This window comes from Hordeum vulgare, chromosome 4H (genome assembly GCF_904849725.1).
Source record: "Hordeum vulgare subsp. vulgare chromosome 4H, MorexV3_pseudomolecules_assembly, whole genome shotgun sequence".
Lineage (NCBI taxonomy): Eukaryota > Viridiplantae > Streptophyta > Magnoliopsida > Poales > Poaceae > Hordeum > Hordeum vulgare.
The window spans coordinates 481,970,774-481,983,799 of NC_058521.1; the positions used below are offsets into that span (position 1 = coordinate 481,970,774).

The 13,026-nt window shown below is 49.2% G+C and overlaps 1 protein-coding gene across 2 annotated transcripts; it reads left to right on the forward strand.

Moving 5' to 3' along the window:
• The first annotated feature begins 448 nt into the window (after window positions 1-448).
• Window positions 449-3,914, forward strand: LOC123449043 (probable mannose-1-phosphate guanylyltransferase 1). 2 transcript variants are annotated; one of them, XM_045126112.1, is made up of 5 exons: window positions 449-731; window positions 1,758-1,908; window positions 2,441-2,503; window positions 2,594-2,833; window positions 2,954-3,914. In XM_045126112.1, exons 2-5 carry the CDS (start codon window positions 1,798-1,800, stop codon window positions 3,623-3,625), a joined length of 1,086 nt encoding a protein of 361 aa, XP_044982047.1. In that variant the 5' UTR covers window positions 449-731; window positions 1,758-1,797; the 3' UTR covers window positions 3,626-3,914. The 2 variants fall into 2 exon arrangements, with proteins under 2 accessions (XP_044982047.1, XP_044982048.1); XM_045126113.1 differs by lacking the exon at window positions 449-731 and adding an exon at window positions 1,368-1,517.
• Window positions 3,915-13,026: the final 9,112 nt, after the last annotated feature.

Genomic DNA, 13,026 nt, shown 5'->3' on the forward strand with positions numbered 1-13,026 from the left:
TGAAAAGTTTAGAGTAAAAAGTAGAGATGCATGTGCATTAGAGTTTTTATTTTTTATTTTTTTAATGAGGCATCTTGATGATAGATTGTATTGGAGAAAAAAAAGTCAATATAGATGGCTCAAGCTACCTTTGTCACGGGACATCTATATCCATATCTTATCATCGTACATATCCATTGGAAAGGGTCATCTTAGAGCAACTAACTGTACGAGATGGAACAGAGGGAATAACTGTAGTACTAACAGAAAACTTTGCCCTGTAAAACAGGAAGGTAATAACGCTCGCGCCCACAGGCCATTCACGCGCCGCGGATAAGCTGGCGGCCGGCCGGCCCCGCTGCTGGATCGCGCGTCGGCGGGTGGACAGCAAATCATCATTGCCAAAAGAAACGAACAGAGGAAGCAGATGATGAATCCGAAGAGGGGAAAAAGGTTACCGGGGTTCATTAGGGCGGAAGCCAGGCAGTGTCAAACCGTCAATCCCACGCAGCAGCCGGAGGCAGCGAGGAAGCCACCAGTATAAAACCAGCGCCGCGTCGTTGGCTATCAGCGATCCCGCGACCCAGCCGACGGTTTTCCCTTCCCCCCTCTCTGACCTGTCCCTCCCTCCATCCTCAATTCCCACCGCCCCAATTCTCCTCCTCCTCGGCGCCCGCCGTTGACGAGGCCCCGGAGGAGGACGACTCGGGCGCACCGCTGTCTTCTGCTCGGCCGGCCGCCCTCTTGTCGAGGTACGTACGTGCGCGCGCAGCGCCACGCTGATCGATCTCGTCCCTTGCTCTGTTCTTGGCCGCTACGCGTTTGAATGTTCTATCTATCCACCTACGCCATTAGAGCTGCTCCTCCCTCGGCCTGGCCATGACATCATGGTAGCGAGAGAGGCGGCGGTCTGGTTCCTCGACGCGGCAGGAGGCCAGATCTGCACCCAGCAAACCCCGCGCTGTTCATCAGCACTTCTCGTCTCCCCCTCTGTTTGTTATCTTACGTGCGGGGTTGGTTCGGTGGGTGCTGGAGCTCGACGGTTGCGAGGCCACCACTTTCGTTTCGTCGTCTTTGCTCGTCTCATCTCCATCTTCATCATGGATCCAGTCTGTAAATCATTTTGGCTCCGGAACCAAAAATAGAGGCGTCACGGAGAAGGAGCCAAGGAGGATCAACAGAATAAAGCTCGGTTCTTTTTGTGTTTTGTGCCGGGCTGTTGGCTGGAGATCTAGCGGTATTTGGGTTGGTTTTCCGGTGGAAGCAACACGACAGCAATTCATGCGTCCGGCACACTACATTTTTCAACAGCACGTAGGTTGGTAAGATTGACGGATGGATGGACGGATTTGGCTTAAAGTGGAGCGGCCCCTCCATGCCACCTTCGCCGGCATCTCATCTATTTCTTCGACCTGCATTTTCGCCGTCTTCCTCCTCACCCACTACCGCATAAAGGACCATCCCCTGCTTCCTTAAATCTGAGAAAAATCCCGTCTCCCGAACGAGGCCGCAGATTGTCCCCAGCTTTAGTAGATCAGGTCGTCCTTCTATCTCAATCCTTTCAAATCAATGATGCCTTTTTTTTCCTTTCCTATGTTCTCGTATGTATGTACTATTTTCTTGCTCCTTGAATTGACCGTGCAAATTCCCGCTGCTTTTGCCGATGCAAATATGGTCGCTGTCTTGGGACACATGGCATCTACATACTCCGATCCTCCGTGACCACAGAGTCTGGATCAGATCATCTCATTCGTTTCTTCTTCTGTTGCTTGTTGCAGTTTCACAGAGTGCGGAGGTTGAGTTAGGAGGACTGCGACCATGAAGGCCCTCATTCTTGTGGGAGGATTCGGCACCCGCCTGCGGCCGCTGACGCTCAGCGTGCCCAAACCGCTCGTCGATTTCGCCAACAAGCCCATGATCCTGCACCAGGTCAGCACAAATACTCCATAATTTATTTCTTATTCAACATGCTTCAGTTATTCAGGATGAATAATATTATTACCATGCTACGAGGAGGGGTAATTTTTGGGGAAATTGCAGTGCAGGCAAAATGAAAAGCAGTATTATGTAGTTCAATCATCTTATCATTTGCCTGTCTTGTCACGCCTTGCAAGGTGTCATCAATGCATGATTTGCTAGGTGGATCCACGTGAATAGATTCCTGACTGCAACAGTCATCGACCTGTATGCATCACCATCTGTGTCTCAAATAATTGTGATGGTAGAAACAAAATATATGGATTTTTAAAAGGGGTAACCAATAATTGACCATTTCCCTGTCCTGAGCAAATTAACATCTGTTTTAAGCATCCGTTTTTTTCGCTTTGACTTTAATTGTTCAGTGTATCTTGTGAATTTTATTTCTTGCAATGACTTCCTCACCAGATCGAGGCTCTGAACGATTTGGGAATTGTTCAGTGCATGTTGTGATTAATTTGTTTGGTAATGCTTTTCTCACCAGATCGAGGCTCTGAAAGATGTGGGAGTCACAGAAGTTGTCCTGGCGATCAATTACCAGCCAGAGGTAATTGACATGGCATGCCACGCCTTGGAAAACTGTTGTTTCCTCATAATCCCAGATCTCACAGTTTTGCGTTGGTCAAACAAATTGCAGGTCATGCTCAACTTTCTCAAGGACTTCGAGAGCAAGCTTGGCATCAAGATCACCTGTTCCCAGGAGACAGAGCCAATGGGAACCGCCGGACCGCTGGCCCTGGCCCGCGACAAGCTCGACGACGGATCCGGCGAGCCTTTCTTCGTCCTCAACAGTGACGTGATCAGCGAGTACCCGTTCGCAGAGCTCATCGAGTTCCACAAGTCCCATGGCGGCGAGGCCACGATCATGGTCACCAAGGTACGTGGTGACCAAGGCCTGGTCACGAGTAGAATTAGCCTTGAAGGATGGGTGTCCAACTGTCCATATGATTAGTATGCTGAGAAATGTCGCTAATGGGGGTTATAATAAAATGAAAAGGTGGACGAGCCTTCCAAGTACGGCGTGGTGGTGACGGAGGAGGAGACCGGGAAGGTGGAGCGGTTCGTGGAGAAGCCCAAGGTGTTCGTGGGCAACAAGATCAACGCCGGCATCTACCTGCTGAGCCCGTCGGTGCTGGACCGCATCGAGCTGAAGCCGACGTCCATCGAGAAGGAGGTGTTCCCGCGTATCGCCGCGGACAAGGGCCTGTTCGCCATGGTGCTGCCGGGGTTCTGGATGGACATCGGGCAGCCGAGGGACTACATCACGGGGCTGAGGCTCTACCTGGAGTCCCTGAGGAAGAGGTCACCGGCGAGGCTGGCCTCCGGCGCGCACGTCCTGGGCAACGTGCTGGTCCACGAGACGGCGACGATCGGGGAAGGGTGCCTGATCGGGCCGGACGTGGCCGTCGGCCCCGGGTGCGTGGTGGAGGCCGGGGTGCGGCTGTCGAGGTGCACCGTGATGCGTGGCGCGCGCGTGAAGAAGCACGCGTGCATCTCCGGCAGCATCGTGGGGTGGCACTCGACGGTGGGCAAGTGGGCGCGCGTGGAGAACATGACCATCCTCGGCGAGGACGTGCACGTCTGCGACGAGGTGTACAGCAACGGCGGCGTCGTGCTCCCGCACAAGGAGATCAAGTCCAGCATCCTCAAGCCCGAGATTGTCATGTGAGTGTGGCGATCGAGCCGCCGTTCCCGCGCCCGCGCCACATGGTGAAAAACGGTCGTATATTTCTTCATGTGTTCGTTGTTTTATTATTGGTCGCCGAGCTGTTTGTCTGCAAGAGTTGTCCACCCAACTGCCAAGTGTTCATCAGGCTCTATGTATGTTTAGACGTGTCGCAAGTTTTTTCTTTCTTTATTTTTGGAAGACAAAATGTGTCTCGGTTAAATTTAAGCCCGGGCTTTAATTTGTAGATAGGTGTCAGATGAATGGGAATAAAGCATCAGTTTTACTACCATATCTGTGTGATGTGTTCTTCCATGACTCAGAAGTCATACAATCTGCACTGCATTCTTCGTCAATCGCCAGTTTTTCGATGGAAAACACTGCTGGATACAATACAAGCGAGCGTTGTACCTTGTTCTTCTGGAGTTCTGGTTATGGGAGCATTTCTCTTCGAGGTTTGGTATGCTATCCACGTCACGTCGGACCGTGGACTCGGACACCTTTCCATTTTGGTGACAACTTGCGGCGGCATTGTGGCACTGGTGCAGAAGCTTCTGATCCCAAGTATATTTATGCTGGCAAATGGCAAGGACTGAAGCAGTTTGTGATGGTGCCGTGCAAGTTATACAATACAACACTCCCTCCGTAAACTAATATAAGAACGTTCAGATCATTACTCTAGTGATCCAAACACTCATATGATAGTTTACAGAGGGAGTAAGATTTATGCGCACCGACCGCTAGCTGTATGATAGCAACTGACAGACACTCCGTAGCATAGAAAAACTCGGAAACAACGCGAGACCGTTTCTTCAAGCAGAAACTTTAACCAGAAACGCTCAACGCCAAACAGTATCGCGTGTACTTTAGTTTCTGGATGGTGGCCAGGCTTCCATGGCCAGTACGTATAATTTTCCCCTACCGAACTGCGAAACGCGCCCTGTCTGTCTCCCACCTGCGCTTTAAACAAGTGGTCTCGACCTGACAGAAGTTTCTATTGGATCCTGCGACCGCAGGCACTTGACCTTAACAAAGGGGGTAGCTGGATTCACAAGTTGGCGTGCTGAGATTCCATCCAAGCACGGGAGAGGAGCAAGACCACGTAAGCCGATGGATTGTTCGATCAGAAGGCCATTCCGAGTTGCTGTCCATTGCTTTCAGGGTTGAGCGAAGAGGACCTTTCACCTAATAAACAAACTGATTGGGTTCAGCGGGTCAAGGAAATAGGGGCGGCTTCTCATTGGCGAACCCTCAGGGGAGGCGAATCCCGATCCGGGGAGAGCATCTCAAAACGATTTCATTTTAGCTGTTTTCTTCTTGAGCAAAGAAGGGCAGAGGTTTGCCCCTTCGATTCCATTACTAGAAACCAAGTTCAGATACTCCTAAGAATCTACCTCTACTACTAGGAATGAACTAATATCCATCAACAACGGAAAAGCGAAATGCTACCATCCATAAACAGCTCCTCTCAAACCCCCAGAACCTGAAGGCAACAGTTTAGGAGACGGGAAGGAGAACAAATTGTATGCAACAACATAAGAGAGACATAAGTTTTTAAAGGCCTACAAAACTGCCAAATTACTATAGCCCAAACATAAGATGGGCCAGGGCCACCCAAAAGATCCTAGTGAAGACTACCAAGAGCAACAGAGAAAGTAAAATCAGCAAGATCTTCCATCATCTAGGCGAGGCACCGCAATCTTCCAGCCTGAGAAGAGTTGTAGACTTCACTTGCCGCATGCTCTAGCAGTCTTGCCCCCAACTCCAAGGCCTTTCTAGCTCGCTCCTTTATATGTCAGTGTCATAAGATTTTTTTTTCGAGGAACCAGGAGGAGCACTGCCTTTTCAATAGACAAGAAGACATTTATGTACATAGATGACAGGTTTTGTGAGGGAACCTGACGAAACCGATGCTTAACCAAAAAATTGAACTAAAACTAGGCCGTCACCCAATGCCAGTCGCCAGCTGGGCTGTACCATAAGCCAGGGCCCTTTGTCTAATGTCGAGGAAAGCCAGTGCAGCCACCTTCAGGTGGGTTATGCGGATGCCGTTGACGTTAGAGAATAATATATTTGCCTCGTGGGCTGCACCTCTATTTAATCTGATACACCTTGTACAACAAGGATACAATCAATCTGATCCTAATCAGACCTTGGACTACCATCCACAGTAGATTACAATCGCTACATAGTATCTCAATCATAACTACATGAGATATGGCTGATACTATTCTATGTACGTTAACATCCCCCTTCAATCTCAACCGGCCACAAGGTTGAGATTGTGTCGTAATTTCTCCAGCATGATCTTTGTAGCAGGTTTAGTGAAGGCGTCCGCTACTTGATCACCAGAAGAAACAAAACGTACATTCAATGCTCCCTGTGCCACTTTTTCTCTAACAAAGTGAAAGTCCACCTCAATATGCTTCGTCCTTGCATGGAACACCGGATTTGCACTTACGTATGTGGCACCCAAATTATCACACCATAAAATTGGTGGTCGCAGAAGAAATACTCCGAGGTCTCTAAGCACAGATTGCACCCATGTGACTTCAGCTTCACCATTTGCAAGGGCCTTATACTCCGCCTCGGTACTAGATCGTGACACTGTTGGCCTTTTTCTGGCACTCCAAGAGATCAGATTGGGTCCGAGGAAGACCACAAAACCACATGTGGAGTGTCTATCATCGACACATCCCGCCCAGTCAGCATCAGTGAAAACACTTAGAAGTGTGGAGCATGACTGACGAATGTGGAGACCAGTAGCCACAGTACCTTTGACATATCTTACTTGACGGCCTCCCAATGCACATCAGTAGGTTTGGACAGATATTGGCACACTTCGTTTACAACAAAAGAAATGTTTGGACGAGTAAGAGTGAGATACTGCAATCCTCCGAGCATACTGCGATAGCTAAAGGCATCATCACCATTGAGAGGAGTGCCAAGATCTGCTGCCAACTTATCGGTGACGGACATGGGAGTCGAAACCGCCTTGCAATTCTCCATATGTGCACGATGAAGTAGGTCATCGGTGTACTTACGCTGAGAGAGCACCATTCCCTCTGAATTTTAGGTGGCTTCAATCCCAAGGAAGTAAGCAAGACGACCAAGATCCTTGATAGGAAAAGATCTGGCAGAGTGCGAAGCAAGCGATCCACCGCGTTCGAACAGGAGCTAGCAATGACAATATCGTCGACATAAACAAGCATGTAAATGACCACATCCCCTTGCCAAAAAATGAAGAGGGAAGTGTCAGCCTTCGAGGACTGAAAACCAAGTTGATGCAGTCGACCACTGAGGCGGGAATACCAAGCTCGGGGAGACTGTTTCAACCCATAGATAGACTTCCGAAGCTTCCACACATGGTGAGGGTAGCGAGGATCCTCAAAGCCCGGTGGCTACTGCATATATACCTCCTCATCAAGAAGACCATGAAGGAATGCATTGCTGACATCAATTTGTCGCAAACACCAACCCCGCGAAACAGGGAGTGAGAGCACAAGGCGAACAATAGCTGGTTTGACAACTGGACTAAGCGTGTCAAGATAGTCAACACCATACTGCTGAGTGAATCCGCGAGCGATCACGCGAGCTTTGTACTTGTCAAGAGAGCCATCAGAACGTTGCTTGACTTTGAAAATCCACTTACAACTGACAATGTTGGTGCCGGAAGGACGTGGAACAAGCGACCACGTCGTTGTGTGCTGAAGGGCCGAAAACTCCTCTTGCATAGCGGCTTTTCATTCAGGATCAACGAGCGCCTGTCGGTACGTAGCTGGAGCGGCCACAACGGCACTGAAACCGCAGTGGGAATTTTCGAACATTGCATGTTGTTCCGAAGACGCATGCGTGCCCGTTCAACAGGGGGAGCCGCAGGCCGAGCCAGCTGCGAGCCCGGAGGCGATGGAGGAGCGGCCACCGGAGAGGCCGACGACGAGGTCGGTGGTGACGCAAAAGGGCCCGTCGGAGAAGCTGGCGGCGAGGCTGGTAGTGTTGGAGGACCGCCCGCTGGAGAGGCCAGCGCGTCTGGTCCGACATCAACGCGCGCAGCGGCGTCAAGTGCAGGCGATGTACGCGCAGATGGAGAGGCTGGCTCCTTGTCCGGACGTGATTTAGACACACCAGAGGCCAGATTCAGCCCACTTGATGCCGATGGAGATGCAGCACAGCCAGGGCCTACTGCTGGACTTGTGGCACATGATGGCTCCGTGCATGGCGTTGTAGCATGCACGTCGCTATGGCCCTGTACTGCGACCGTAGATAGATGCTGCTTCTCTGTATCTGCAGGACAAAATTCAGGAAACAAAAACGACAGGTTGTAGTTTCTCACATTAGCATCCTGAACTACTGGCTCATTGGAAGGAAACGATACGGGAGGATTTAAGAGAGACAAGTCGGGACACGCATTAATCGCAAAGGGAAAAACTTTTTTATCAAAGACAACATCTCAGGAGATATAGATGCAACCAGTGGACTTGTCAAGACACTTATAACCTTTACGAAACAGACTATATCCAATAAACACACACATCTTGGAGCGGAAATCATGTTTCCGGAAGTTATATTTGCGAAGACTAGGCCAACATGCACACCCAAATATACGAAGAAAGGAGTAATCAGGAGTGGTGTGAAGAAGGCGTGTGAGTGGTGGCATATTTTGAAGGGTACAACTGGGCATGCGGTTGATCAAATAACATGCGGTGAGAAAAGCTTCATCCCAATAGCGCAAAGGAAGGTTGGAGTGAGCGAGGAGAGCAATCCCGGTTTCAACCAAGTGACGATGCTTTCGTTCAGCTATACCATTTTGTTGGGATGTATGGGGACAGGATATGCGATGAGAAATACCAACACGTTGGAAAAATTTGTGCAAGCGGTGGTATTCACCTCCCCAATCAGATTGAACCGCACGGATTTTTGTGTTGAGGAGTCGTTCAACATGGGCCTGAAAATTATAGAAAACTTGTTCGACATCAGATTTATGTTTGAGAAGATAAATCCATGTAAAACGGATAAAGTCATCAACAAAGCTAACATAAAACTTAAAACCTCCAGAGGAGGCGAGGGCAGGACCCCACACATCGGTATGAATAAGCTCAAGTGGTTTCGAAGAAACACGAGATGAATTATTGTAAGGTAATTGATGACTTTTGGCACGCTGACATGCGTCACAAACGAAAGTCTCATGACTAGAACAAGGGAGTTTATTTGACCGAATGACAGACTCAACTACATTATTTGATGGGTGACCCAAGCGATGATGCCACTGACTCGATGAAGAACGAACACTGGAGAGATCTCGACGTGATGACGATGATGACGACGACCGACCATATGAGATGGGGTAAAGACCATTGTGCCTTCTACCGAGAAGAAGGACCTTCCTCGTGATTTTGTCCTTCACACAAAAGAAAAACCGATGAAATTCCACAAACACTCGGTTATCCGAAACAAGACGATAAACAGAAAGAAGATGTGTGTGAATTTCAGGGACGTGCAGAACATTTTTAAGGTGGATGGGATCATTAGAGCCAACAAGTTTAGTATGACCAATATGAGAAATTTCCAAACCTGCACCATTTGCAACTTGAACTCGATCCTTTCCACTGTGGCGCTCGTGCATCATCAAGCGGTCGAGGTCACTGGTGAGGTGGTTAGTGGCGCCGGTGTCGAGATACCAGTTGTTGTCGCGATGGCCGTATGTAGCCATGTTGCCGATGCGGTCATCGGACTGGTAGGCGTGGTTGTAGCGGTCGCGACAATCGGTCGCGTAATGCCCCTCCTGGCGGCATATTTGGCACCTTGGTGGACGACGGTTTCGGCTGCCTCCACCGCCATCGCCGTTGTGATGGCCGCCGTTGTTGCCACGGTTGCCGTTGCCACCGTAGTGGTCATGATTGACAACGTTCCTGTTTCCATGGCCACTATTGTTGTTCCGATTGCCCTCACGGGAACCAAACCCGTTACCGTCGCACACGACGTTGTTGGCCGATGAAGAAAAGTCGCCGCTGTTCGCGGCATGCTGCTCCTGACGCGCCTCGAAGCTGAGTAGATAGGCATAAAAATCTGAGAGGCTTACTTCTCCCGTAAAGATGGAGAGTGCAGTCATGAGGGGGTCATATTCCTGACCTAGCCCACCGATGATGCGCTCGATGATCTCATCGTCGGGGACTACCTCGCCAACGGTGGCTAGTGCGTCGGCATAACCCGTCATCTTGTGGAAGAATTCTGCCGCCGACATGTCCTTCTTCTTCGTCTGTGACAACTACGTACGGAGTTGGCACACACTGGCCCGATTTTGGGCGGCGAACATGGCGCCGAGGGCAGTCCAAACGGCCGTCACGGAGGTCGCTCGCGTCATGTGGGCGAGCACTTCCTCCGCCGTGGAGGACACGAGCGCGCCGAGCACGGCCTGGTCGGTCCTCCGCCATGGCTTGTACTCGGGGTTGGGCACCGAGCGCGTAGCATCGCCGGCGCCCTCGACGATCGTCTTCGACGGCGCAGGTACGGAGCCGTCAAGGTAGCCTAAGAGGCCGGCACCAGTGAGGTTTGGGACAACCTGCGCTATCCATAGCAGGAAGTTGGTGCGGGTGAGCCGGACGGTGATGAGACCGGCAAGCGACAACATGGTGGCGGTGTGGCCGGAGACGAGCGCGCCAGCGGTGGTGGTGACGAGCGTGCCGCCGGTGGTGGCAACCATGTCGAGGAGAGATGGGATCGAGGCTCTGTTACCACGTTAGAGAATAATATGTTTGCGTCATGGGCTGCACCTCTATTTAATCTGATACACCTTGTACAACAAGGATACAATCAATCTGATCCTAATCAGATCTTAGACTACCATACACAGTAGATTACAATCGCTACATAGTATCTCAATCATAACTACAGGAGATATGGCTGATACTATTCTATGTACGTTAACAGTTGAAAATGCGACGGTTGCACTCTTTACAGATGTTCCAGATGGTGTAGAGGAAACGGTCACTCCGACGCCGATGGTCCGCCTTGGATAGGGGAGAGATGAAAGAGTCCCACCACTCCGAGATCTCTTATCTGGCGGCATGGCCGTCGTGGCCATCTGAGTCTCGCCGGTCCAAACCTGGACGTGAGACCAGACTGCTGTCGCAAACGGGCAGTCCTTGCATAGGTGCAATGCAGTCTCCGGAGCACTCAGGCATAGCGGGCAGATAGGGTCGTGTGGCCATCCCCTTATGGACAACATGTTTGCCGTAAGGATCTTCCCATGTAGCACCAGCCAAGAGAAGAACTTGCACTTAGGCTCCGCATGAGATTCCCCGATCTTTGAGGGCTCGAATCTCGGAAAGGATCCGTGGAACTAGGCCATGTACGCCGAAGCCGTAGAGTAGGTCCGTTTGCGGTCCAGCGCCAAGAGATGGAGTCCTCCTGGTCCGGGATCAGCACAGTCTGAGAGGTCAAGGATGCGATCATGATGAATTCCTGCACGTGAGCGGGGGTCTCCAGACGGGCGACGAATCTGATCCAGTTCCCGTCCTGGAACTCCTTCATCATGGATCGCTTCTTTCTTGTGGCAATCTTGTATAGTCGAGGGATCAGTGTCATAAGATCATATATCATATTTTAAATAAAAAATAACACCATTTCTGCATTTCCATATAGTCTACAATATGGATGAAAACTACTAGGGAAAACCCTAGCACTAGCGCAGGTATTTGGTGTATCAGTAGCGCGGGTAACCGCGCTACTGATACGGCGCTACAACTAAACCTTATCAGTAGCGCGTCTTGGCACGCGCTGCTGCTATCCCTACTTAAGAGTAGCGCTTTATGTACTCGTGCTACTGCTAAGTGTATCAGTAGCATGTTTTGACACGCGCTACTGTTACTTTAGCAGCATCGTTTTCCTGTCCAACGCTAAAGAGCGCTGCTACTATATATTCTCATATATTTTTTTCTACGTATTTGCGATGTTTATGTACAGGTTTCATATAGTATTCTAATCATATCATAAACATGCAATATGCTCCTCATATCATACACATAATAGTCTCGTCATATCATCCAACACAAATCATGTTGTCACATCATAATCACGATATAGCTATACAAGTTACATGACATGTCTCATCATACATAATGTAGTACTTCTGGAGGCGTCGGTTCATATCCCTCTCTCGCACAAGCGTGAACCTAAACTAACTACTGGTTGTTGCTCGGACACCGGAAACCGGCACACCTGGGCCTGACACTCCGGCCACTCGTCGTATACTCCTGGCGTAGCACTCTTCGCCATCGATGATCTATGCACCTGCATCGTCACATGAGTTGATGATATGCAACATATATAGTTGAGCAACAAAAAGAGATAGACTTGGCCAAAATAGAAGCAACATATCAGCGCCAGTCTCGGCGCTGATGTTAGTCTCAGCGTCGGTGCCAGTCTCGAATGTGACAGGTGAGCCCTGCAACAACCATTGCTCATCAAGAAGGTTCAAATAGGCGTTTGCCACCGCGTAGACGTTGCAATCACCAGAACCCTGTCCTTCGTCGTTGCTAGCCATGTTTCCTATGACTAAATATAGTCAATTAATTCTAGACCTAATAAAATGAATAATGACATAAAAAAGGCCAATGTTTTGCAGGAATGTTGATTCATTCCCGTTGCGGCAAATCCCGGGCACTCGATATTTCCTAGTTTGTAGCACAAGTCGTGCCGAAATTCACGGAAAATTTCTGCATGACCTTTGCTACAAACTGGAAAAATAGAGCGCCTGAAATTTGCCGGAATGGAAATGAATCAACATTCCGGAAAAACATAGGCCAGTCGGAATTATTCCCTGCAAACAACAAAAGGCCACTTGGGCACAACCGAATCACTTCAATGAAAAGATATAACATTACCACTCCGAAGAAAAGAAAATGAGCTAACTAGAAGAACTCAAAATTTTTAGTTTTCTTCTTCTTCTTCTTATTTCCTTCTCTTTTTTCTTCTTTGTTTTCTTCTTCTCCCTTCTTTTCCCTTTTCTTCTTCTTTCTTCTCCTCCTCCTCCTCTTCTTCTTCTCCTCCTCCTCCTCTTCTTCTTCCCCTCCTCCTCCTCCTCTCTTCTCCACTTATTCTACTCTTCTCTTTTCTTCTTCTTCTTCTTCTTCTTCTTCTTCTTCTTCTTCTTCTTCTTCTTCTTCTTCTTCTTCTTCTTCTTCTTCTTCTTCTTCTTCTTCTTCCTTCTCCTCCTCCTCTTCTTCTTCTTGTTTTCCTTCTTATTCTTCATCTTCTTATTCCTCCTTCTAGTTATTCTTCTTTTGTTCTTCCTCGTTTTCCTCTTTTTCTACTTCTTTTAATTATGACTAATTATACAAAACATATCACTAATATAATCTAGCACTAAACCTAACAGCAAAAAAGAAGAAAAAACAGAAAAAAGC